Genomic DNA, 26,824 nt, shown 5'->3' with positions numbered 1-26,824 from the left:
TGGGGTATTTGTATGGAAATATGTTAATATAAATGTTTCAGACATTACATGAAATTTCTAAAAATCTTATATGTTCTGGTATAATGTTATAAGCCATAATTCTAGTTATTACTTTAAAATGTATATCTCAGAAATAACTAAATTTCCTTGTCAATTGCATTATTATGAACTTTCAACAAATCTTTAACCGTGGTCATTTTTAAGTCTTTTGTCATTTACAGACAGTTCTGGGTGTACTCTGATGCTTTTGCAAAAATGTTCCTGTAAAAGGGTTTCATCTTCAAGGAATTCAAGGAAAAGACTCTGACAAGTACAGGTCTCTGGTAACTGACTATACTGCTGAACTGAATGAATAAGCATTTTCAGAACTCTAATGGAAAACTGATGAATTCATAAAAGTGCTAACAAAAGATCAAGATAAGAAAAGAATTAATTACATGGGACTGAGTGAACTGATGAGGATGATTATAATTTTTGTGACTTTCTGTTTGAATACAAAAAAAAAAAATCCCACAAGGACTCAGAGGCAAAAAAATATACAAATCAGTTTTCACTGCAAACTAAAGGAGCTGTTACAGTGGAGGATTACTGGACTGAATGTCAATATTATGACATAGTATGAGTGTGTTTCGTGTTTGGTAATTGCAATCATTGTTGCTTTTGTTGTGGTCATCCATTTACAATGCTTGGTGTCAGTTTATCTCTTGTAAAAATAAAATACAGTGTGTGTGTGTGTGAAAAGAACAAAGTAATAATAATAACCTTGAATGTAAACGGATTAAATGCCCCAACCAAAAGACACAGACTGGCTGAATGATACAGAAACAAGACCCATATATATGCTGTCTACAAGAGACCCACTTCAGACCTAGGGACACATACAGACTGAAAGTGAAGGGATGGAAAAAGATATTCCATGCAAATGGAAATCAAAAGAAAGCTGGAGTAGCAATACTCATATCAGATGAAATGGACTTTAAAATAAAGGCTGTTACAAGAAATAAGGAAGGACACTACATAATGATCAAGGGATCACTCCAAGAAGAAGATATAACAATTATAAATGTTTATGCATCCAACATAGGAGCATCTCAATACATAAGGCAAATGCTAACAACCATGAAATGGGAAATCGACAGTAACACAATAAAAGTAGGGGACTTTAACACCCCACTTACACCAATTGACAGATCATCCAAATAGAAAATAAATAAGGAAACACAAGCTTTAAATGACACAGTAGACCAGATAGATTTAATGGATATTTATAGAACATTCCACCTGAAAGTGGCAGAATCCAGTTTCTTCTCAAGTGCGCACGGAACATTCTCCAGGATAGATCACATCTTAGGTCACAAATCAAGACTTGGTAAATTTAAGAAAATTGAAATCATATCAAGCATCTTTTCTGACCACAATGCTATGAGACTGGAAATCAATTACAGGAAAAAACCTGTAAAAACCACAAGTACATGGAGGCTGAACAGTGCACTACTAAATAACCAAAAGATCACTGAAGAAATCAAAGAAGAAAAAAAATACATAGAAACAAATGACAACAAAAACACAATGACCCAAAACCTGTGGGATGCAGCAAAAGCAGTTCTAAGAGGGAAGTTTATAGCAATTCAATCTCACCTCAAGAAACAAGAAAAATCTCAAATAAACAATCTAACCCTACACCTAAAGCAGCTAGAGAAAGAAGAACAAAGAAAACCAATGTCAGTAGAAGGAAAGAAATCATAAAGATCAGAGCAGAAATAAATGAAATAGAAATGAAGGAAACAATAGCAAAGATCAATAAAACTAAAAGTTGGTTCTTTGAGAAGAAAAACTAAATTGATAAACCCTTAGCCAGACTCATCAAGAAAAAAAGGGAGAGGATGCAAATCAATAAAATTAGAAATGATAAAGGACAAATCACAACTGACACCACAGAAATACAGAGGATTATAAGAGACTACTACAAACAACTATATGCCAATAAAATGGACAACCACGAAGAAATGGACAAATTCTTGGAAAGGTACAATTTTCCAAGACTGAACCAGGAAGAATTAGAAAATATAAACACACCTATCACAAGTAATGAAATTGAAAGTGTAATTAAAAGTCTTCCAACAAACAAAAGTCCAGGGCCAGATGGCTTCACAAGCAAATTCTATCAAACATTTAGAGAAGAGCTAACACCCATCCTTCTCAAACTCTTTCAAAAAATTGCAGAAGGAGGAACACTCTCAAATTCATTCTATGAAGCCACCATCACCCTGATACCAAAACCAGAAAGGTATCACAAAAAAAGAAAACTATAGAACAATATCACTGATAAACATAGATGCAAAAATCCTCAACAAAATACTAGCAAACAGAATCCAACAACATATTAAAAGGATCATACACCATGATCAAGTGGGATTTATCCCAGGGATGCAGGGATTCTTCAATATATGCAAATCAATCAATGTGATACACCATATTAACAAATTGAAGGATAAAAACCATATGATCATCTCAATAGATGCAGAAAAAGCTTTTGACAAAATTCAACATCCATTTATCTTAAAAACTCTTCAGAAAATGGTCATAGAGGGAACCTACCTCAATATAATAAAGGCCATATATGACAAACCCACAGCAAATATCATACTCAGTGGTGAAAAACTGAAAGCATTTCCACTAAGATCAGGAAGAAGACAAGGTTGTTCACTCTTGCTCTTATTCAACATAGTTTTGGAAGTCCTAGTCATGGCAATCATAGAAGAAAGAAGAAATAAAAGGGATACAAATTGGAAAGGAAGAAGTAAAACTGTCACTGTTTGCAGACGACACGATACTATACATAGAAAATCCTAAAGATGCCACCAGAAAACTACTAGAACTAATCAGTGAATTTGGTAAGGTTGCAAGATACAAAATTAATGCACAGAAATCTCTGGCCTTCCTATACACTAACAACGAAAAATCAGAAAGAGAAATTAGGGAAACAATCCCATTTACCATTGCAACAAAAAGAATAAAATACCTAGGAATAAACCTACCTAAGGAGGCGAAAGACTTTTACTCAGAAAACTATAAAACACTGATGAAAGAAATTAAAGATGACATAAACAGATGGAGAAATATACCATGTTCTTGGATAGGAAGAATCAACATTGTGAAAAATGACTATAGTACCCAAAGAAATCAACAGATTCAATGCATTCCCTATCAAACTACCAAAGGCATTCTTCACAGAATTAGAACAAAAAATTTTACAATTTGTATGGAAACACAAATGACCCCGAATAACCAAAGCAGTGTTGAGGGATAAAAACAGAGCTGGAGGAATCAGGCTCCCTGACTTCAAACTATACTACAAAGCTACAGTAATCAAGACAGTATGGTACTGGCACAAAAACAGAAATATAGAGTAGTGGAACAGGATAGAAAGCCCAGAGATAAACCCACGCACATATGGTCACCTAATTTATGACAAAGGAGGCAAGAATATACAATGGAGAAAATACAGCCTCTTTAATAAGTGGTGCTGAGAAAACTGGACAGCTACATGTAAAAGAATGAAATTAGAACACTCCCTAACACCATACACAAAAGTAAACTCAAAACAGATTAAAGACATAAATATAAGACCAGACACTATAAAACTCTTAGAGGAAAACATAGGTAGAACACTCTTTGACATAAACCACAGCAAGATCTTTTTTGACTCACCTCCTAGAGTAATGGAAATAAAAACAAAAATAAACAAATGGGACCTAATGAAACTTCAAAGCTTTTGCACAGCAAAGGAAACCATAAACAAGATGAAAAGACAACTCTCAGAACGGGAGAAAATACTTGCAAATGAAACAACAGACAAGGGATTAATCTCCAAAATATATAAACAGCTCATGGAGCTCAATATCAAAAAAACAAACAATCCAATTAAAAAATGGGTGGAAGACCTAAATAGACATTTCACCGAAGAAGACATACAGATGGCCAAGAAGCACATGAAAAGATGCTCAACATCACTAATTACTAGAGAAATGCAAATCAAAACTACAGTGAGGTATCACCTCACACCAGTCAGAATGGCCATTATAAAAAAATCTAGAAACAATAAATGGTGGAAAGGGTGTGGTGAAAAGGGAACCCTCTTGCACTGTTGGTGGGAATGTAAATTGATACAGCCACTATGGAGAACAGTATGGAGGTTCCTTAAAAAACTAAAAATAGAATTACCATATGACCCAGCAATCCCACTACTGGGCATATACCCAGAGAAAACCATAATTCAAAAAGACACATGGACCCTAATGTTCATTGCAGCACTCTTTACAATAGCCAGGGCATGGAAGCAACCTAAGTATCCATCGACAGATGAATGGTTAAAGAAGATGTGGCACATATATACAATGGAATATTACTCAGCCATAAAAAGAAACGAAACTGAGTTATTTGTAGTGAGGTGGATAGACCTAGAGTCTGTCATACAGAGTGAAGTAAGTCAGAAAGAGAAAAACAAATACCGTATGCTAACACATGTATATGGAATCTAAAAAAAAAAAAAAAAAATGGTACTGATGAACCTAGTGGCAGGGCAGAATAAAGACATAGACTTAGATAATGGACTTGTGGACACGGGGTGGCGGGGGAAGCTGGGGCAAAGTTTGAGTGGCATGGACATACATACACTACCAAATGTAAAATGGATAGCTAGTGGGAAGCAGCCGCATAGCACAGGGAGATCAGCTCGGTGCTTTGTGACCACCTAGAGGGGTGGGATAGGGAGGGTGGGAGGGTGGGAGGGAGGCTCAAGAGGGAGGGGACATGGGGATATATTTATGCATCTGGCTGATTCACTTTGTTGTACAACAGAAACTAACAAAGTATTGTGAAGCAGTTACACTCCAATAAAGATCTATTAAAAAATAGTTATTTTTCTTGGTGCACACATTTTTAATTTTTTCCCATGGTAATTCAGAATCTGATTAAAACTACCGAATGATGAAAGTCTTAGTGAAGAGGGTTGGAACCACTGAAAAATCTGAAAAGCTATTTTGGTAGAACTGGTACAGTAGATGGTTCCTGTTACATAGAAAAACAACTGCAAATTCTTGCCAGCAGGAAACCATCTAAATACATATTAGTTACCACATGAGGTAATAATGGGATGCACAGGGACTGCTTGCAAGGATATTGCTGGTGTGCTGCTCCAGGATTTCTAGGGAGTTATTATTACTTAATATTTAGAAAATTATATGCCACAAATGTGCTAAGCAAAAATTAACAAGATCTTAGCCTTCAGGGAGCATCCTATATTCTACGTGAGACAGCATTCATACACAGTTCCCTAAAAGTTTACCCATTAAAAAAAGACATGAATTTTCCTCCTGGTAAAAGGAGATTGTTACCTGATTAGAAGCCATTTTACTACTTTGTGATCTGAGTAGAATTAGGATGTCAATTCAGGTGGCTAGGGTTAGCTTATGGTCACTGATCTTCCTCCTGTTTTTCTTAAAGAATTATAAAGAATTATAAGGAAACTCATCTTTTTGAATATTATTAAGGGCTCCTATAGGCTAGGATTTTAGAAGTCCTTCCTAGTGTAATAAAAAGAGCAAAATATCACAGACGTGAATCTTAATCACATTTTGAAACTTACTGTATTATATCTTTGTTTTAAAAAGACAGTCAATTCTTAAGGTCACATTTTGACACTTCCCTCAGGCAGAAGCAGATAGCTAAGCTGTGTGAAGCATGATAATGGGGTTAAACAAGTTTCTGTTGACCTTTAAAAGATGTATAATCTACCTCTTTGTACAAGAGTCAACTATAGCAGCGTTCACAGCAATAAAACTATCAGTTGCAATTTATTTACATATTGTTTTATTTCATCTTCACAACAGCCCTTTGAGAGTGGCATTATATATATCTTCACTTTATGAAGATACGGTTAGAAGGATCCTTTCCTTATAAAGACAAGGGAACTGAAGCTCAGAAAGGTTAAGCAAATTATCCAAGGTCAGACAGCCAGGAAGTTGCAGAGTCAGGATTTAAGCCTTGTCTGTTTTTTCCCAAGGCATTTGCTTGTTGCATTATGCTGTACCACTTCTCCTAATGGAGATGCAGATTTTATAGGTGAAAATTCTGATATCTTTACTAGCATAAATACTATTCTATAGTTTTAGGATGTGAAAAATAAGAGAAAATTTCTGTTAAAATTATGTAGGTCACAGTTTCTCAAACTATAATGGAGACTTGAGCTTGTGGTAGAGGACTGTTGGATAAACATTTGAATGTTCAAGACTGGAGTGTGAGACTGTCTCTTTGCTCCTTGCTGATCCACTCTCTGGAGGAAAAACTCTGCTTTAGACTAAAGACCTCATTTCCTCCTTCCCTCAAATGCAGATTGAGGGAAGTTCTAAGCCTTAACATATAGTCTGTTCTCTACCTAGAGTATGATTTTTCATTGTCTTTGTTTGGCTAACTCCTCGTCTTTTAGTTCTCAGCTGAAGCCTCCTTTCCTAGTGTGGCCCTCTGTGATCCCTAGACTTGATCTATTCCCCTGCAATTCCAGCTCTTTACTCTTCTTGACATCTGTTACACATATTGCAATTCTTTGTTCATTTTCCTCTGAAGGGGATGGGCCCTATCTGTTTTTTCAGCATTTGTTATATGTAGATGCTCACTATCTATTTGTTGGATCAACAGATGGACAGCTGTCTCCACTTAGAGGACATTCTCATCTTAAAAGGCTTAGATGGATCAGTGTGGTATTTGGGGAAGATTCATGGAGTGATCAGCTTAGCCAACTGTACTCTAAGCCTTTGGGGAACCACTTTCCTTTCTTTCAGTCCTTCTCTCCATGCCTTCTCCTATCATTAGAGATAGTTGGGGACTTTGGGAGGAAAAAGGACAGAAGGACCACTCAGTCTGACTCTAGTCTGGTCCTTAATCTAAAGGAGCATGAAGAACCCTCATGGCTCACAATAGGTCTGGTGATTATCTGGCAAGAAGACTTGATATGATTTGGGACTAAAACTGTGTCGGGCTGATAATAGAATATCCACTGGTTTGGCCTTTAGTCTATATATCACTTGTAAACCAGTAGCAGGTCAAATATCTGGCTAAAGAGTTGGGATTCAAGAGTCAAACTTGTTTTTATTAGAGCAATAACTAAACACAAAATCTACCAGACTTGACATCTTAAGACTTGGAATTCAGGGCCAGCTCTGCCATGACCTATTTGTGGGGCCCTGGGGAAGCCATTGTCTTGGTCTTATTTTTATCTTCCCAGGTTTTTTTGGAGACCAGGATGAGAGCATACATGAGAGAGAATTTTCATAACTATAAAACATAAACTTACTCATATTGTAGTTCATTCTGCTTCAGAAAGTCTTCCACAGTGAAAATATCTTCTGCTTTAACACGGAAGTCAACTGTACTGTGAGGTTTGATTTGTGTGACAGAATCTGGTTTCCAGAAGTCAATCTGAATAAGGAATAAGATGCATATTGTACTGGACACCTATAATTCAGTGGGTGAATTATCACCAGCAAGCACACTATTGCTGTACTCCAATGAGTTATTTTCAGACTCAAATTATCCATGAAATCTCTTAAAAATCTCTCCTTTGAATGAATAAGAGTTGGGACCAAGCAATTAGATGTCACTAAAAGTGTTTACACATACATACATAGCATTAATTGATTATGAACAAGCATGAAGAGCATATAATTATCTCCCATAATGCTAGTTAATTGCAGTATTCTATAACTGCTCTCTTCTATTTATTGGTTTTCTAGAACAGTTGCTTATTGTGATAGCAATGTTTGTGGTAATGGATGTATGTGCTGAATGAATGATGCTGAATTAACTGGAGCCACAAAATTTAAAAGTGAGAAATTGAGCTTTCTCTTACTTTTTAATGGACTCATTTTATGAGTTTATCTTGGAACTCGGTGCTATACAAGTCACAGTAATGTGTGGAACCAAGAACATCCCTGACCTGTGGAGGATCCATCAGGGAGGAAAAATGTATCTTTCCACAGTGGTCATGTTGGCACCATGGCCAGAAACAAAATATTCTTGAGGATCCAATAATGTGCTGACATTTTCATTTGTTCAATTATTCATCAACTATTACTGAGGACCTACTATGTGCTAGGCTCTGTGCCTGAGACCAGGAATACACTAGTGAGCAAATCAAACATGGGGAGATTTTAGAGGAAATTGTGCACAAAAGTAGGATGACATATTTGATAATTCTAATGTTTTTCTTTGTGGATGTGTGGTTTCAGATCTCCTTTCTCCTTGGGAAAATATTAACCAATGACATTCTGCCTCTCACAGGTCTCTGTTTTTCTGTTCTTTGCTTGAGCTGAGTAAAGGCCTAGAAACCTGAGGTGACCCTGACATTGGATCTTTCTCTGCCCTGTGTCTCACTCAATACCTGTTTAGATATTTATGAGCTAGTCTCAGGATGGAGATGTGACAGGTGGTGGTATTTAGGACCATTGCTTTGGAACTTAGAAGGGAGTTTGGGCAGACTTAGAGGTTGTTAAATAGAAACTGATGATGTAAGATAATAAGATGACTCAATTTTAGATATACCTGTGGAGAATCCAGGTGCCTATATCCTGTCCTGGTAATCTTCAAACCTCTGTAGATGTCTAGAGGGTACTGAATCATAAGTCAGGGTCATAGGGAAGGTCAGGGGAATGGGAGGCAGGGACATTAGGATTACACAGAGGCGGGATTCCAGAAGAAATAGTGTGAGCGTGGTTGTCACTAAGGTATTGAAAAGAGAGAGTACTGATAATTTGACAAGGATTGGCTGCAGAATGTGATCTATTGAGTCAAAGATGAGAGGATAAAGGTGAGAGGTTAAAAGATAGTGGTGGGGGACTTCCCTGGTGGTCCGGTGGTTAAGAATCCGCCTGCCAATGCAGGGCACGCGGATTCGATCCCTGGTCGGGGAACTAAGATCACACATGCCAAGGGGCAACTAAGCCTGCGTGCTCTAGAAGCCCGCACGCCTCAGCTAGAGAGAAGCCCGCATGCTGCAGCAAAGAGCCCGTGAGTGCAACGAAGATCCTGCGTGCCGCAACTAAGACGCAACACAGCCAAATAAATAAATAGATAAATATTAAAAAAAATAAAAAAGGTAGTGGAGGAAGTATAAAGGCTTATCACGATAAAGACAGAGAAAGCAAGGGCGGGTGATGAATTCTAGTTAGCCAGCATTGTAAAGAGAAGGGCCATGAAGACAAGCACATTATAGGAGAAAGCATATTTTTAAAAGTTAACTCTGGGGCTTCCTTGGTGGCGCAGTGGTTGAGAATCTGCCTGCTAATACAGGGGACACGGGTTCGAGCCCTGGTCTGGGAAGATCCCACATGCCGCGGAGCAACTAGGCCCGTGAGCCACAATTACTGAGCCTGCGCGTCTGGAGCCTGTGCTCCGCAACAAGAGAGGCCGCGATAGTGAGAGGCCCGCGCACCGCGATGAAGAGTGGACCCCGCTTGCCACAACTGGAGAAAGCCCTAGCACAGAAACGAAGACCCAACATAACAATCAATCAGCTAATCAATAAATAAATCTTTAAAAAAAAAAAAATTAAAAAAAAAAGTTAACTCTGAATTTGTGTTCTTAATAAATGCCTGTCATTCCATGGTGGGATGGGAGAGGGAGGTGTATCTTTATTATAGACACAGAGGTTTAGAATTGGTAAAGCACATAAAGTCCTCCAAGCATCTGTAGGCAACTTGACAGCGCCCCACTCATACCTAACACTGGGGCCTTTTAGCGTGCTCTGGAGACTCCCCACTGCCAAGATCTGCATCTCTGTGCTTGAAAACTCCCCCAAACTGGAAAAAGCCTAACAGCTCACAGCAGGCAGGAGGTGCCAAAGAAATAACTCTTTCCAGAGAAGTGCTTAACCAATGACCCTAGCAAGTTGATGTCTAAATATTCCAATTCTGTCATTTCTCGGGTGGGATAATTTTGATGCATGTGGTTTGCACCCTTTCCTGGAATTTCTCTGTAGGATTAAGCTCTAGTCATCCTCTGTGGTAGCTGGCTTAATAGTGCCCCTTTTGTTTGCTGCCCTCCCTTCTCTGTATCACTCCTCACTTGTCTACCCAGGCTCCCTATACTTTCCAAATGAAATCTTTGCCCTTGAATCTTTGTCTAAGAATCTGCTCTGGAAGAACCTACATTAAGATGCCAGCTTCCCACTTAGAGTAACAAATACCTGCACAATATCCTTGGTGATGGTTCTAATACAATCTAGAGTATATCTAGTACTACTTCAGAACAGCCTAATTGCCTTTTGGATGGTTTTCCTTCTGATATTAAGTTGAAAGTTGCCTTCCCTAATCTTCTAACCTCTTGTGCAAACGTTTGTCCCAACTCTGCCAAATATTGGGAGACATATATATATATATATATATATAATTTCTGAACCCCATTTAAGAAAATATATATATTTTTAAATGGGGTAGAGAAATCTCATAAGCATGTTTGACAGAAGACTTGCAGACCTAACCTGAGGTCCTGTAAAAACTCCAGTTTGACAAGGAGAAAAGTGGCCAGCAAACATACCAACATCCAGCACTATGGAGTCCTGCAAATATGATGCAGACTTAGTAACCTGGAGTTAGTCCCCAGTTCTTAGGAGAAGCGGAGCCAAAAATCAGGAGCAACATTATAGGCCTATGGATGTTTACAATGCATTAAGTATGGTTACAAATAATAAACTTAAAATATTGGTACAGGGAGATAAATATAAATTTCGGTAATTACCAACACTTTGTGAATGAGATCTATGTTTAAAATATGGAAGTGGAGTAAAATATGTGATATGAGATATGGGGAATTGCATTATTATATGTAAAGGAGTTATAAAACTGAGGTTATAAAATTATAAATCCAGGAACCTGAGTGACAAAGAACCATTTGTTGGAAGATAAAGGAATATCTTTAAGTGATACCACTGTGGGAATGTCAACTTAATCAGCCAGCTGGCTAATACTTAAAGAGTCCTTCCTAAAATATATTACAAAACCAGCACAAAAGCAAGTAGTGTATTCACCTTAAATTCTTTTGGGAATAAGAAGGATTCATAAAAGAATAAATATTTGTGTTGGGGAATTTTGGTTCTTCACATATTTACACAAATTTGTTTCTTCACGTTACATTTGACTATGAGTTGAGCATATTATATAGACTCTTCATTTATCTTGATGGAATTTTCCTTTCTTGTTGGAAGAGGAAATGACTTCTACTCTAGGCCTAGTTCCAGACAGCAGGGAGAAGCTTACAATCATAATGGAAGTGATGGGAACATTGGAAGACTGTAACCAAGTTATCTTGGGCATGCACCTGAAACTACAGAAACAGAGTTCAAGAAAGTACTGAGAAAAGAGAATAGGTTTTGTGGTGAATATCTCCAATAAAGGAGCAAGGAGATAAAATAAAACCCTTACTATACAATTACATATGGAAAGAGGGAGGCTGCTAGAGTCCATTGTGGTCACAGGTCTCTCCAATACATTCAACTTTTAAAAGGACATGTTCAAAAGCAGGGAGGAAGGACACATGGCCAAGGATGAATACAAAGACTAGATGCCCTTGTAGTGATCTTATCAGGAAGGCTACAGTCCAGAATATGCTGCACTTGCAAGATTGCTAAAGAGAGTAAAAATCTCTCTTTTTTTTAACATCTTTATTGGAGTATAATTGCTTTACAATGGTGTGTTAGTTTCTGCTTTATAACAAAGGGAATCAGCTATACATATACATATATCCCCATATGTCCTCCCTCTTGCATTTCCCTCCCACCCTCCCTATCCCAGCCCTCTAGGTGGTCACAAAGCACCGAGCTGATCTCCCTGTGCTATGCGGCTGCTTCCCACTATCTATTTTACATTTGGTAGTATATATTAGTCCATGCCACTCTCTCACTTCGTCCCAGCTTACCCTTCCCCCTCCCCATGTCCTCAAGTCCATTCTCTACCTCTGCATCTTTATTCCCGTCCCGCCCCTAGGTTCTTCACAACCATTATTTTTTTTTTTAGATTCCATGTATATGTGTTAGCATATGGTACCTGTTTCTTTCTGACTTACTTCACTCTGTATGACAGACTCTAGGTCCATCCACCTCACTACAGATAACTCAATTTCGTTTCTTTATATGGCTGAGTAATATTCCACTGTATATATGTGCCACACCTTCTTTATCGATTCATCTGTTGACTAAAAAGCTCTTTTTCAATCATGTTGGAAATAAAATGAATAAAGAAGAAACACGCAGTCTCACTGCTTGGAGCTAAAGTATAGTGTTGGCAGCTGGAAGAGGGGAAGTAGCCAGACTGAACCCTTGTTTGGCTTTTGTCTTTTCTAAGGAGTTTATACCATCTCTTGTTTTTTCTACTTCTACTGAGAGATGAGATTCCCATAAGTAAAGAAATTTTCAAATATTATGATTTTAGCAGAAAAAACCTTCTTTGGAAAGAGAACATTGAGGCCCAGGATAGATAAGGAGAGAGGGGATTAGTCTGGTAATGCAAATTGCATTCAAAATCCTGGATCTAATGACAGTAATAACAACAAATGCTTACATAGTTTTTTACTATGTAAGTTCTTTCTAAGTGCTTTACTTATATTAATTCTTTCAAATCTCACAACAATCCTGTAAGGTAAATGCTCTTATTCTCCTTATTTGACACATGGGAAAGTTGAGACCCAGAGAGGCATCCAAGGTCCAGCTAGCAAATGGTGGAGCCAGGAATTGAACCCAGGAAGTCTGAGTCCAGATTCTCTGCTCTTGACCACCAGAAAATGCTGAATTTTAGGTAACTAAAAAAATACTGAGGATGTGATTGCAGAACTTTCCCAGCAATCTTGGAGGAATCAGAGCTTGAAGGGATCACTGAGGAGTGGAGGGGGCACGTCTTGGATTTCGTGAACAGGAAGACACATGAATCCCAGAAGTGGGAGCTCCAGGGGCCTGGCATGGATACTGGCAAAGTAAACTGGAAGCAGATGGACTATGAATATTCAGAAAAGGAAGCCGTGATCCTTGGGAGCCAGCATGGTTTAAAGCAAGAATAAGTCAAGCCAAAAAAATAAAGAATAAGTCAAGCCCAATTAACTTCATGTTATTACTGAAAGAGACCACTAGCCTGATAGAATGCTGAATCTGGATCTTAGCAAAGCGTTTGACCAAGTCTCTGCATTTATATTCTTCTTTACAAGCTGGAAAGCACAGTGTTAGCTGTAGGTAACACCACAGTAACTTGGGAAGTAGAGCAAACTCATCCAAGGAGAGTTGGTTAATGAACCACTTTCAGTGCTTACTTAACACTGTGTCTGGCATATTGGAGCCTCATGATAAACAGGTATTACATGAATGAACCATGAAGGGTGCCTCTAATTCTGTGCTGACCCCTGACTTCCTTAATGTTTTTTCTTTATCAGTGACAAAGATAAAAGTCAAGAAGGCATGTTTATCAAACTTGCTGGTGATACAAAGTTAGGGCGAAGAATTATTTGGATGAGTGAATTAATTTTTAAAACTGTCTCAATATGCTATCAAGATAATTTTTAACAGAGTAAATCTAAAATCCTGTATTTAGGTTAAAAAATTAATTACGCAAGTACAGAAGGAAGAATACCTTGCTTGAGGGTGATTCACGTGAGAAAAAAATAGCCTAATAGTTTTGATTGGCAATAGGTTTACTATAAGCTAAGAGCATTCTAACTGTTCAAGATGCTAAAAAGAATCTTAGGCCCCATTAATAAGTGTCTGCTTTACAAATGAAAGCAGGCAATGGTTCTACAGTATGTATTAATCAGAGCACACCTGGAAGTCCATTGTCAATTCTGAGAGCTACATTTTAAAAAGGAAATATAGACAGAAAGATTGCGCTCTATTCAGAGGTGACCAGAATGATCAAGTGTCTGTAAACCAGTGCTAAGAGAAATGATGGAAGGCCTGGAAAAGATAAATCTTAGAAGTGAGACAGTATTTGACTTAGCTAGGTCCAATGGGTCAAAGATAGAGAAAGTAGCTTTCAGCTCAGTATGACGATTAAAATGATTTGTAAGGCAAATTTGCTACCTTGAAAAAGCAGTATTCCTACTATCCTTGGAAATAAACAGTTTTTATCAGGGCTAGTAACCAGGGATGCTGTTTCCAGTGAGGAGGTTCAAATTTGAGTGGAAGGCTGCAATAGATGACTTTATTTTCTCTTTCAATTCTAACCTTCTGAATCTGTTTCAGATTATGACACTCCTTACCTTCTTTTTTCCTCCACACCTTAAAAGCTAAAAAGATAACTATAGAAAGATAGATGGATGGATGGATAGATAGATACTTAGGAGCTAGTAGAATATTTTGGTTTCTATATTCATGAAAAGACAGCATTGGATCAAGTAAACTATTGTGGTCAGCAATAGCTTCCTGACACACTATATATATATAATTAAAACTGTCAGTTTTCATCCCATATACAGTGGATTTTTAAAAATAAAGTAGCCTAGAGATTTTGGTTTCTTGAAAGTAAAAGTATGAAAATCACTCCTGGCTTTTTACCTTCTTTACCCCCTTCATGCCATATCATTAAGAGGGCCTGAATCAAGGTCATGAAAACTCAAGCTGTTTGATTTGGAATGAAAGAAAATCAAAGAGAACAGATGATACATGGGATGTGGAAATGAATATCAAGTTGGACAAAAGCCCAGTTTTTCTGTAATATCCAAGCTGATCATTTTTCTCTTTTGCCTTAGAAGGGAAGTTACTGTACATTAGATGTTCTATGACCTTTGCAGCAGTTTCAGCTCATTCAGTTGTCATGCTCTGGCAGCTCTTTAAAAAGTTACCCTGGATTTATAATACTATAGGGCTTATGGCAATCTAATTTAGGCAGAAAAAGAAGGCATGGGGGCACTAAATGTTTTTCAAGTTTTTATTTCTTGCTACAAAAGTGCTATAGTTAATATTTCATGTCATTCTTCCTTTGATGGAATCATAGTATAATCTAAGATTTTAAAATAAGTGTGAAGGAAACCCTGTAGCATAGAATTGTTATTTACCTGACTGATGCTGGCCAACTCACGGAGTAAGTTGATGTCATTTTCATCTTCAGCACTGACACGGAACACCTTCTCACTGAATGGTGAGATACAGAAGAAAGAGAGAAAATTTAAAATTGGGTAATGTGTTCAAATTTTTTGGCTAACAAGGAAGGGCTTGCTCATTTAAGGTGTCAGTCACTTACCCTTCAAAGTGCTCACCAGAATGGTGAGCAGATACTAGGGTCACAGTCACGAGAATCAAGAACGCCAGCATTGTGCCTGATTAGGTCTTTTGGTGGGTTTCACCTGCTTTTATAATCCGGGGTGTTCTTTGTTTTCTTCTCCTGATTGCAAATAGGCACTATCAAATCTTGATTAAAGGTTTTCCTGGCATTGTTGCCCTGGTAGCTGTGTAAGGTCTGCGAGTATATCTCTCTTAACACCTGTGGAAACAGAGCAAATAATCTGAAGTTCAGCCTGTCTGATTTGGATGTCAGACCTAGAATAGTCTGGAGGTAAAGGAGTTTTAAATAAAATCTATTTTATAGCCTTCAACATTTTTTTTGATTTGAGAATTATATAGAACAAATTCTATAGAATTTGACATCCCAGTCAAGGTGTAGAACATTTTCATCAGCCTAAGAAGTTCCTTTGAGCATCTTTTCAGTCTATTTCTGTACTCCCCTCAGGCAACCACTATTCCCATTTCTAGCTTCATGCGTTAATTTTGTCTGTGCTAAAACTTTATATAAATGAGGTCATATGGTATATATTTCTTTGTGTCTGGCTTCTTTCATTCGAGATAACATTTTTGAGATTTATTAGTGTTTTGTTTGTATTATTGGTTTGTTCCTTTTTATTAATGAGTGGTATTTTATTGTATACCACAGTTTATTTTCCTGTTGGTGGATATTTGTATTGTTTCCAATTTTGTGTTATCATGAATAAAGCTGCAATAAACCTTGTATACAAGACCTTTTGTAGATGTATGTTTTCTTTTTGGAGGGAGGTAAATATAAGAATGGAATTGCTAAATAATAATGTAGGGAGGGCTTCACACTATTAAGATTCTGCCAAACATTTTTCCACAGTGGTTGTATCATTTTAAGCTTCCCCCAGTATCCAGTTGCTCTGCATTCTCTCTAACATTTTGGTGTTATAGTCTTTAATTTTGGTAATTTTAGTGAGTGTGCAGTGGTATCTAATTGTAGTTTTAATTCATATTTCCCTGATGCCAATGACATTGAACATCTTGTCATGAATTTTTTGGCCATTTGTAAGTCCTCTTTTGTGAAGTATCGACTGAAGTCTTTTGCCTTTTTTTTTTTTTTAACATTTTTTTTAAAAAATTTATTTATTTTTGGCTGTGTTGGGTCTTTGTTTCTGTGCGAGGGCTTTCTCTAGTTGTGGCAAGTGGGGGCCACTCTTCATCGCGGTGCGTGGGCCTCTCACTATCGCGGCCTCTCTTGTTGCGGAGCACAGGCTTCAGGTGGGCAGGCTCAGTAGTTGTGGCTTACAGGCCTAGTTGCTCCGCGGCATGTGGGATCTTCCCAGACCAGGGCTCGAACCCGTGTCCCCTGCATTGGCAGGCAGATTCTCAACCGCTGCGCCACCAGGGAAGCCCTCTTTTGCCTTTTAAAAGAAATTAATTGTTTGCCTTTTTTTTTTTTAAATTTATTTATTTATTTATGGCTGTGTTGGGTCTTCGTTTCTGTGCGAGGGCTTTCTCTAGTTGCGGCAAGTGGGGGCCACTCTTCATCGTGGTGCACGGGCCTCTCACTATCGCGGCCTCTCTTGTTGCGGAGCACAGGCTCCAGACGCGCAGGCTCAGTAATTGTGGCTCACGGGCCTAGCTGCTCCGCGGCATGTAGGATCTTCCCAGACCAGGGCTCGAACCCGTGTCCCCTGCATTGGCAGGCAGACTCTCAACCACTGCGCCACCAGGGAAGCCCTTGTTTGCCTTTTCATTATTGTTTTTCTTTTATAATTTGGGTCTTTTACATTTTTTCCCAAGAAGTCTTTGACTATCCCAAGGCCTCAAACATATTTGCCTATGTTTTCTTATGCGAGCTTTGTAGTTTAGGTCATTCTGCACAATGTAAGTTATGGATCAACACGTTTAAAAAAACATGGGTATCTAGTAGATCCAGTACTATTTGTTGAGAAGGTTTTTCTCTCCCCATTGAATTACAGTTGGTGTCTCTGTCAAATTCATTTGGCCGTATATGTGCGGGGTAATTTCTGGATTTCATATTGTGTTCCATTGATCTATTTCTCTAATTTCATGCAACTATCACAATGTCTTAATTACTATATAGTAAATCTTAAGGTCAGAGAGTATATAAATCCTCCAGCTTAGTTCTTTTCCAAGATTGCTTTGGCTACTCTAAGTACTTTACATTTTCATATATATTTCAGTGTCAACTTGTCAATTTCTATGAAAATAGAAAAATCCTGCTGGAATTTTGATTGGTGTTGCACTGATTTATAGATCAATTTGGGGAGAATTGATATAATTATACTTTTGAGTCTTCCAACTTATAAGCATGTTATCTCTGTACATTAATCTGGGTCTTTGTCAAAAAGTGTAAAGGGTCTGAGATACTATCCTACGTACAAGATAAAAGGTTATCCAGCCACAGTTTCATAGATGCTGGCAGAAGACAAAACTCCTGGATCAAAATTCAAGGACTTTATTATGCAAGCACAGCAGACAGCGTAAGCTTTATGTTTGTTTCAGTCCTTTTACTCCCCAGTCCTATGGGGATCATGTGGAGGTGGGCCCAGGTAGATGCTGGGTGCAAAGGTTTGTGTCACAATTGAGGTATACCAAGTTTAGGAACCTCTCAGTCTTATAAGGGAGCTGCTAGCAAATCTGCCCAACTTTTACCCCAGAGGAGACATTAGCTTTAATATCCTGAATGGCAAACAGAACTTTCCTTTGCCCTAGAGGGGGATGTCATTTCTGTCTTTCAAGTTGTTTGCTGTACAAACATCTTTGAAAAGATAGTCCAAAATAAAAGCTGTCCCAAGACATGCAGAAACAAAGGGATCCATGAAGACTTGTCTCTCAACAGTTCCTACCTCTTTCTATACACTGTTGACTTCTAGTGAATTTTTCCATGAGTGTGCTACTCTGTTGGTCACTCTTACTAATCTGACTGACAGGGACTGGGACCAAATCCATTCAATTTGCCTAATATGGCATTTAATTAAGGTTAATATCAACAGGACTCCCAACAGTATGAGGAAACCAATCTGTAGTATTGACCTCAGCCATGCCTCCCTAGGGTACCAGATCTAACTGGCTGAAGAAATTCCATAAAACATCAGTGTCTGCTTTAGACAGTCAGGTAGCTTTCTTCTTAAATTTCAGTATTGACTGTTCCACTGAGACAACAGTACAGTTACAACAGGAAATATTAGCTATTGTATAAACTGCACCATCGCCTGAAAGAAGGGAGTCTAGAGCAACTCTGTCATGTGTAACAACTTAGAGTAGGGGTTCGGATCTGGATGGCTAAAAAAAAGAATGACATAATCGTTTGTGGATGACTTGTGGTATTGTACTTGGGATGGTAAACATGCTAGAGAATTTATTTCAATTGGTACTTTGTGAATCCAAGTGGAAGGCAATTAGGATTTTCAGTAATTAACATTTGTTTTTGTTAGTTGCAATAATTTTTCATAGATATTAAAATTGCTGCTTCCCATCTCATGTTTATATATTTAAATTCTTCTTTTTTATGTGCAGCTTTGGTGATTAATAAGCCAAGAGGCACCTTTGTATCTGTTTGTGTTTCATGTAACAGCATGAGATTTTGGAGAGGCTGTAAACTGCCCCATGGAGTTATGATTCATCCTATGTGATGTCTCACTTTCTGGAAGAGCACTTCCCCAAGCATATTCCATGGTGTTAAATAGGAAAGGGTTCTAAGGTCAAATGTGTTTGCTTTAAACTAAAATAAACCAACTCATTTAGTGTAGGGCTTTTTAGAGTTGTTAATATGTATTGTAAATTATCAAAAATGGATTCTGATACAGCATTTCCCAAACTTATCTCACAGTAGAGTGCCAGGTTGGTTAAGTCCAGCTAAATTAGAAGGTTTAGGACTATTGCTAGACCATTGTGTTTGGCTGTGGAACGTTTTTCTCAAAAGCATCACTTAGGACCAGTGATTTTGGGAACACATTTTGGGAAACTCTAGACTGAGTTAACAAAGGGAATCACATTAACTTGTGGATTCTTGGTCTGTTTTGTTCAAGGCCAAAAAGTTTATTGTGACTTCAGTGTTAAGGTCAGTGGGCTAAGTGCTATCGGTGTGATTGTAAAATACTAAGAATATATTCAGAAGAATGTTTACAGGCATGTTTTGAACACCCACCTTGGATTATAAGTTATACTGTTTAGAGGGAAGTTCAGTGAATATATACAAATGTATATATAGTTACATTTGATTACATTTAATTATATGATTTATGATATTGAAGTATAACTTGCTTTTGGAGCTGTATAAAAAAAGCTTCACTGAAGGATAGACAGGTCCAAGAGAAGGAGAGATGGACCTGCACTCTCTACGTTTCTAAACAGTACCCTGCCTCCAGGATGATGTTGTCATGGATGTCAGGCTCTCCCAAGTTTCACCAGGCAGATAAGTCACTCCTCTCAGGAGGGGCAAGTAATGATCACCCCTCCTGCGAGGAGTGACTCAAAGTGACTCTGAGTATTCAGAGATGAAAAGGGCTTGATTTCTGCTCTTCAAGCCCTGCTGTGCCAGGCATATTAGTGGTTAGACACAAATTTTAAGGAAGTAGTTTTCTTGACATCTTTCTTCTTTTTTGTAGCATGTAGGTTTAACAATTGGGTCAATTGATGATTCTGGGCAAACCATTCTCTCAACTTGAGTGCTACCTAGAACTGATGGGTGAGAAGTAAATAGAAGGCTCTTCTTTACTGTTAAAGGACCAGATGATTCAAGGGAGGAGAGATAAATCAGGGAATGTGCAATTTCTGTTAAATCAGAGAAAACAGTTCTAATGACTTGGAGGAGTTCAGTTACGTTGTACATATATTTGTGTCTATTGGATATTGAATAGGAAAAATTTTATATAAAAATTATTCTCTCAGAAACCCGGTATCATCATCATTGTTGTCGTCATCACCATCATATTCTATCATCAGTTGCTAGACCATTTACTATGAAAGAGGAACATTATTGCTTCAATTCTGATGTTTAAAACATGGTAGGATTTTCGGTGATAGAAGAGGGTAGTTCCTAAATGGGAAGTTATTTTTGAAAAAAGTTAGCTTTTGTTTCTGTTTGCATCCAATCAGAATAACTGATTGTCAGTCAATGCAATGAAAATTCTGCTCACGTTTTTATCATAACTGAACTGTCCAGTAGTTTGTGAAGCAGCCAGAATTTCCCTGTAATTTGAGTGGTATAACTGATTGATGACACAATCTATGGTATGGCTCCAAGGAGGGCAAAAACGACCTGAAAATGTTATCCAGGTGTACCAATGGCCTGTTAGCTTTGTGTAATTATATTTAATATTCAAATAGACTGCCTTTTTATGGATCTGAAGAGGGAGGCTAGTAAACATTTTCTTGGAGGCTTTTCTCTCTGGCATCTACTGCTGTTGGTACATATATTTTTTTAAACATGTACATTATCATTAATCGGCATAGTCTGCATATCTCTGGTGGGAATGTTGTTTTGTTACTGAGTTGCAGACCAGTATTTTTGAAAGCTGGGAGATAAACAGGACAACTTCACCCCATAAATCTTGCCACCTGACTCATCAATTTGAGGTTCCTTATTGAAACAAGGAAAACATCTTTAATCATGCAAATATTTGGAAACTGCAAGCGTATCTCTATTAGGAATTTGGGAGATAATTAAAATGGACAAGCTATGATTGATTAACTCATGAAGAATGGGTTAGTTAAAAGGCAGTTGGTTCTTGTTTTATCCTTCTATCAACACCCCATCAATAGGAATTAAGAAAACAGAATAACTAGGTTACAGCTCCTTGCTGAGGGCAATTAATCAGGACAGAAGAGTGGGGAGGTAAATTGGAATGATGCCAAATAAATCAACCTGTTTTTGGATCTACAAAAGATTTATCTTTGTTAATTCTTATAGACCATCTTAATATTTTGATCTTTGATTTGCGTATTAGATGATAGATTTTAGGGAAAGATTCCAGGTATTTTGAATTTTTAAATTAATAAATGACCTTTTTTGTATTTCCATCTGAACAGCTTTGGAAACAAACTTGTAAGAAGGTGTACATTTCCACCTTTAATTCAGATAGAAATATTTGTTTTATTCTAGTTTGTAAGATAATGGGGAGCTATTTTTATCTTAAAATGCTGTAACAGAACATTCAAACTCCTTAAAACCTTTTGAGGAAAGGGCAGGGTTTTAATAAATAAATGTTAATAATATAAAATGCCATATGGGTAGAAAAATAAAAGCATAAAATCAATTCTAAAAAGAAAATGTCAATATTCTCTGACAACGTGTTTACTCTTTACCTGATACGAATCTTCAAAAAGGTCTGTGTTCTACTTTGCATGGCTCCAGTTCAATTTCAATTTATTCTTAAAATTAGTTTGGAAGGGAAGCCTCCAGGCACACAGATAATGCAGCTGATGCTGTCATTTGGCAGTCTGGTTCTAACTACCAGATTGGTTTTTTCTCTTCCCAGGTTCTAAGTCATTGAGACTCTTGTGTTTCTTTTATATTATTATGAGGTAATTTTATAGGCAAATACTATGATGACCACTCAGGTTGACACTTGAGAGTAACAGGTTAACAACAGATTCTTCTGTAGTCATTTGAAAAAATTAACATTTGAGTGCTCAGAAAGATGGTCAGTACAATGGGTGTTAGCACTTGGATTTTCACCCTTTAGGAGTGGTGTATGTTTTAATGTTGGAATGTTTTCAGATCCCTTTGGAGGACTAGGTATTATATCACCATACTTTTAAATAATAAAATTCTTCCGAAGAACTCTGAAGAACTCTGAGAATTAAATAGCTAAATTGACACCTTTATTGAGATTTAAAAGAAGATTCCAGAATCTTTGATTGTTCAGTTTTTTTTTTTAACTTCAGAGTTTTTTGGTCTCCAAATGCAAGCAGGGGTGAGCTTGCTTCACAATTAATGACCTAATTTTGTAGCACTGCATGCTGCTTCCCAACATTGATCTGACTGGGAGGCAAGTCTGTTAAACATGATGTCAGCAGGAATTATTTTGACAGCTGCCAGAAGCAGTAACGTAAGTCTCAAAAAGTATTCATTTTAGAGTGTGGTGGTCTAGAATATTGGTCTGATGTATACATACTAATGGACAATCAAAGACAGTAGCACAGAATTCAAGAGAAGAACCCATAAGGAAAAGCGATCACATTAATGGAACATTGGGAGGTAAGGTCGAAACACACAAAAATATCCTCTTTAATTTCAAATTAGAACAGCAGAATCAAAGCACATTCTTCTTTTTGATGGTCTCTGGTATTGCTTTACTGTCATGAGAAGTGATTCCAAACTGTATGCAATGCCATCCCTGATACATGGCGTATTGGCTGTTGATAATACTCTTAATTACTCTTAATATTGGTCCCTCTTAATCTGAAGAGAGTGCCTCTGTGGATGGGCTACTGTTTTCCTTCTCAGGATTGATGGTCCAGCATCAGATTACATGATAAACTTGCTCAAAGCATGGTCTTGTGTTTTCTAACAGTGTTAAATAAACATTCAGTGTCTGCATTTCAGAGTGGGAACACAAGGATGAGTCAAATAGCAAATTAAATTTAGGAATGCCATCTGCTGCCTTTATTTTATGAATTCCAGCCCATAGGACATTGACTGGGCATGAATGTATAAGCCATTGTCTTTTATTGTTGGACTTACTACAAACATTGGATAAATATTCATCCATGCTGTCGCTCTTCTTAGAAAGAGTAAAATTCAGCAAAAATGAATTTTTTTTAGTTGTTGTTAAGTTTCTTGTTTTAATAAAAATAAACCTCAACAGAAGAAAAGCAGCATGTACTCTTTTCTCTGAGTGCTACATCTCAGCAGGCTTCAGGAACTCATCCACAAGGGGTAAATTGTTTAATGTGTAATTGTAAGCAGAACTGTAAAAAGCCATATTAGGCTTCCATGATTTTATTCTCTTCTTCTGGTAAAAGATCATTACTTCTCCCTGGGTCCCTAATGGTTAAGCCTTTTATAACTTTTCCAAGAAAGTTCTTGATTTCTTCTGCTGGTGACTCTTATGCCGTGTCTTTCCTTCACAGTGGTTTCTTTAAGAAATTATGTTTTTCCAAATGTTTCTGAGGAATTTTTCTTATTTTCTTTCAAAACTTAAATTTTAAAAAGTCTCCATTTTGGAAGGACAATAGGTACATCTTCTCTGAGCAGTTTAATGTAAAGTATGAATTTATAGACATGAAATTACAGTTTGGTGCTATCATTTAGAGGCATTCTTATCTTTCAATATCTGTTCCCAGTCTGGCTCTTTAACAACGTTTGCTCAGATGCAGTGGTTACCAGGACCAGTAAGAACTGCTTTTCAAGGACTTTTGTAGATTTTTAGCTAACTAACACCATAAAATGAGTTCTCCATTTCCGAGGCTAATAAAAGTCTTAATGATATGTGCATCCAACAGATGGGACAGAGGGCTATTTTGGCAGTGGGCAGTTGAAATCTGCCCTCAGTTGTTTGTATAAGGCTCTCACTAAAGTCAATAAAAGGTAATTTTCACACACAATTTAGTTCAGAGTATAAAATGTGGGAAAGAGTGGCTGGTTTAAGTCCAATGGGCATAAGGGTAGCAGCTGGTAAAAGTTTAGTTTGATGACAAATTCTAACCGACAGACTGACAAGTTGATCAAGAATAATACAAGACCAAGTCACAAATTGTGGACAATGGCAGGGCTTCAGAAGCTGAGAGAAGGACATAGCTGAAGTAATTATCCCCAGCATATCTGGCATAAGCCTTGATGATTTCTTTTTTGGAAAAGCTCTTTCTCTCACTCTCTTTTTCTGTTCCCAGTCTTCTTTCTTTTTCACTCTCTAACTCATACCCATTTTTAAACTCATTCATTTGCTTATTTCTGCTTAGCATTTTGTCCATCAAATGGAATGTTTATATATATTAATACCTCAGTGAGAGTATCATAATGGCATCAGGCAGATTCAGAATATAATGTACATTCCTGCCCTGCAGGGTCAGGTGTGTGGCTCAAATCTGCTGATATGAAAGATGAACTCCATATATTCTTCCTGGTTATGGTAGGGGATATTATGTTTAAGGCAGGTAAGACTTTAATGGGGATGAGAAAGAGTCTAGAGACAGGTTCATAAGTGAAAATTATGCATAGAAACTGTCAAGACTTCGCTCTTTCATGCACTTATTAAATGAATTGTTAATAATTTATGCATATTAATAGCTTCATGTATTTTGGAAATTAAAAAAAGAGTCAACAGTGTTTTTGGCATGCATTATTTTATCTGATGCTGGTGATCTCTGAATATGGTTTAAATGTATGCATGGTAGGTATGCAGAACAGTTTCGTATTCTAGTTCAATCTTTGAAGGCAAGTACTGTAACTCTGTACTCCAAAAATACATGACAAATGAGAACTGAGCTTAAAGTCATGGAATTAATGATATTTTGTTAGGCTACTGCAGGGTTTCTTAATCTTAACATTATAGACATTTTGGTCTGGTAATTCTTTGTTTGGGGGTTGTCCTGTGCATTTTAGTCTGTTTAGCAGACCCTACCAGTTAGATGCCAGTAGTAACCCTGGACCCTACCAATTAGATGCCAGTAGTAACCCCCTTACGCCCTCTGAGTTGTGAGGATTAAAAGTGTCTTCAGACTTTGCTGAATGTCCCCTTGGGGCTAAACCTCTCCTGTTGAGAACCACTGGTCCACTGGTAGGATTAGCTTGCTTCCAAGTCAGGCTAAGGCTTCTGAACTTTAGTAAGACTGTAGACCCAGATGGAGAGGCAAATCAGGAAGAAGGTATATGTGTAGTATGTTTAGATTAGACATCAGTCATGCCTTTTATGGCTCCATCATCATCCATAAGAACCTATTAGAGCATTACATCACGAGACAACATCAGCGACACTGAGGTACTTACATGCCAGCATGAAAACGATGCTTGCTCCAATAGATTATTTTCTGAAACTGAGCAGTGCAGAGAGGTTGGTGGCCTTGTAGGCAGCTGCGGTTTTGTGAGGTGAAGTGGAACAACTGTACCCAGGGCAAAAGAAACCTTGAAACACGGCCTGAGGAGTAGAAGCTCAGATGTGACAAGTTGGAAAGCAGCAGCAGTTGCCTACAAAGAGGGTGGCAGTTACAGAGTGGGAGGCTTTTCTTGACTAGAGGTAACTTGAATTCTTTAAAGTTCCTTGGCATTTGTTCCTTCCGAACATCTGCAAGCACTTCCAGTTCCCCAGAGGAACTTGAGTTCCGTGCACAGTCCAGCTGGGCCTAGAGCCTGTGACCGCAGTAAACAGACTGATGCTTTCTCACTATTCCCCATATTTCTTGGGCTTGGTTCCTTCTACCCTTTCCAGGTGAAGACAAGCTGGGGCAGGGGCAACTAGGAGCTGAGTACTTCTAATTTATTTCTGTTTTAGTTATGAAACTACCTCCCCAAAATGAAGTAAAGAAGAGGGGCCCATTTCTTGTTAGTTCTTGTCTCCATGATCCAATTAAATGATGTTTGTTATCCTTGACATTTCCCCATAGCACATTCTGAACTTCAGCCTACGCAATGCTGTTAGTTAAAATCTGTGTAAGCACCAGACATCCTTCCTTATTTATGTTTTTTAATTTTACATTTAACACACATTTTTTAAGGAATATGTTTTAAAGGTATATTCTGTTTATTTAGAATTCTAAAGAACCAGTGTAATTTGCTGATTTCTAAGTTATAGAATTCTTAAAAATGTGTAGCTGCTCACTAGGTGATTTAAAAGAGGGTGGTTTCAAGACTGAAGTGAATGGTGCATCTTCTTTTGAAGTGAGATTGTGCTTCAGTGAGAGTTTGAATGTGGATGCTGAGTACATTTCAGAGGTAGGGGATTATGGGTGATCGTTGAAAGCCTGCTTAGTTGCTCAGATCTTTTTGATAACAGGCTGTTTCAAGTTAGTTTTGGTCTTTCCATGTGCCATAGTTGCCCAAACACACCTGGCATTTTCAGACACCCATGCGTTTGCTTGTGCTCTGCCAGCTGCTTGAAATAGCTTTCTTTCTGAAGCCCAGCTGAGGAAATTCTTCACCTCCTTCCCACAATTCTTTGAACCCAAGGCACAGTGTCCCCCTCCCCATTTTTTTTTTTTTTTTTAAAAATTCGGGCCAAGCCACGCAGCTTTCGGGATCTCAGTTCCCTGACCAGGGATTGAAAGCAGGCCATGGCAGTGAAAGCACCACACCCTAACCACTGGACCACCAGGGAACTCTCCCCGTGTTAATGTGTCTTAATTTGCTGTGATTCTTACAATGAATAGCATATCATAATCAAGTTGGTGACTTTTTTTCTTAATAGTATGTAAAGTAATGGTTTATTTTGTAACTGATGGTGATTTAGATTTGATGAAATACAGTATATGAATCTGCACTGCCAATGTGTTATCCAAGTAGAAATGTGCAGTAGGCACTTGGGAGTGACTGTCTGGATCTTTGGAAAGGTGAAGGTACCAAATGCATTCACCCATCCCAAC

At 37.8% G+C, this 26,824-nt stretch overlaps 1 protein-coding gene across 1 annotated transcript in view; it reads right to left on the bottom strand.

Moving 5' to 3' along the window:
• CPB1 (carboxypeptidase B1) overlaps window positions 1-25,340 on the bottom strand; it is a 49,876-nt gene extending 24,536 nt beyond the window's left edge. Inside the window, exons 1-4 of the mRNA XM_036850808.1 lie at window positions 25,236-25,340; window positions 15,270-15,509; window positions 15,085-15,160; window positions 7,352-7,476 (exon numbers count right to left, since the gene is read on the bottom strand). Coding sequence (XP_036706703.1) covers window positions 7,352-7,476; window positions 15,085-15,160; window positions 15,270-15,340 — 272 coding nt within the window. The 5' untranslated portion in view covers window positions 15,341-15,509; window positions 25,236-25,340. The remainder of the gene's footprint in view (window positions 1-7,351; window positions 7,477-15,084; window positions 15,161-15,269; window positions 15,510-25,235) is intronic.
• Window positions 25,341-26,824: the final 1,484 nt, after the last annotated feature.

This window comes from Balaenoptera musculus, chromosome 4, assembly GCF_009873245.2.
Source record: "Balaenoptera musculus isolate JJ_BM4_2016_0621 chromosome 4, mBalMus1.pri.v3, whole genome shotgun sequence".
NCBI classification, from domain to species: domain Eukaryota; kingdom Metazoa; phylum Chordata; class Mammalia; order Artiodactyla; family Balaenopteridae; genus Balaenoptera; species Balaenoptera musculus.
This window is presented reverse-complemented; position numbering and strand designations above follow the sequence as displayed.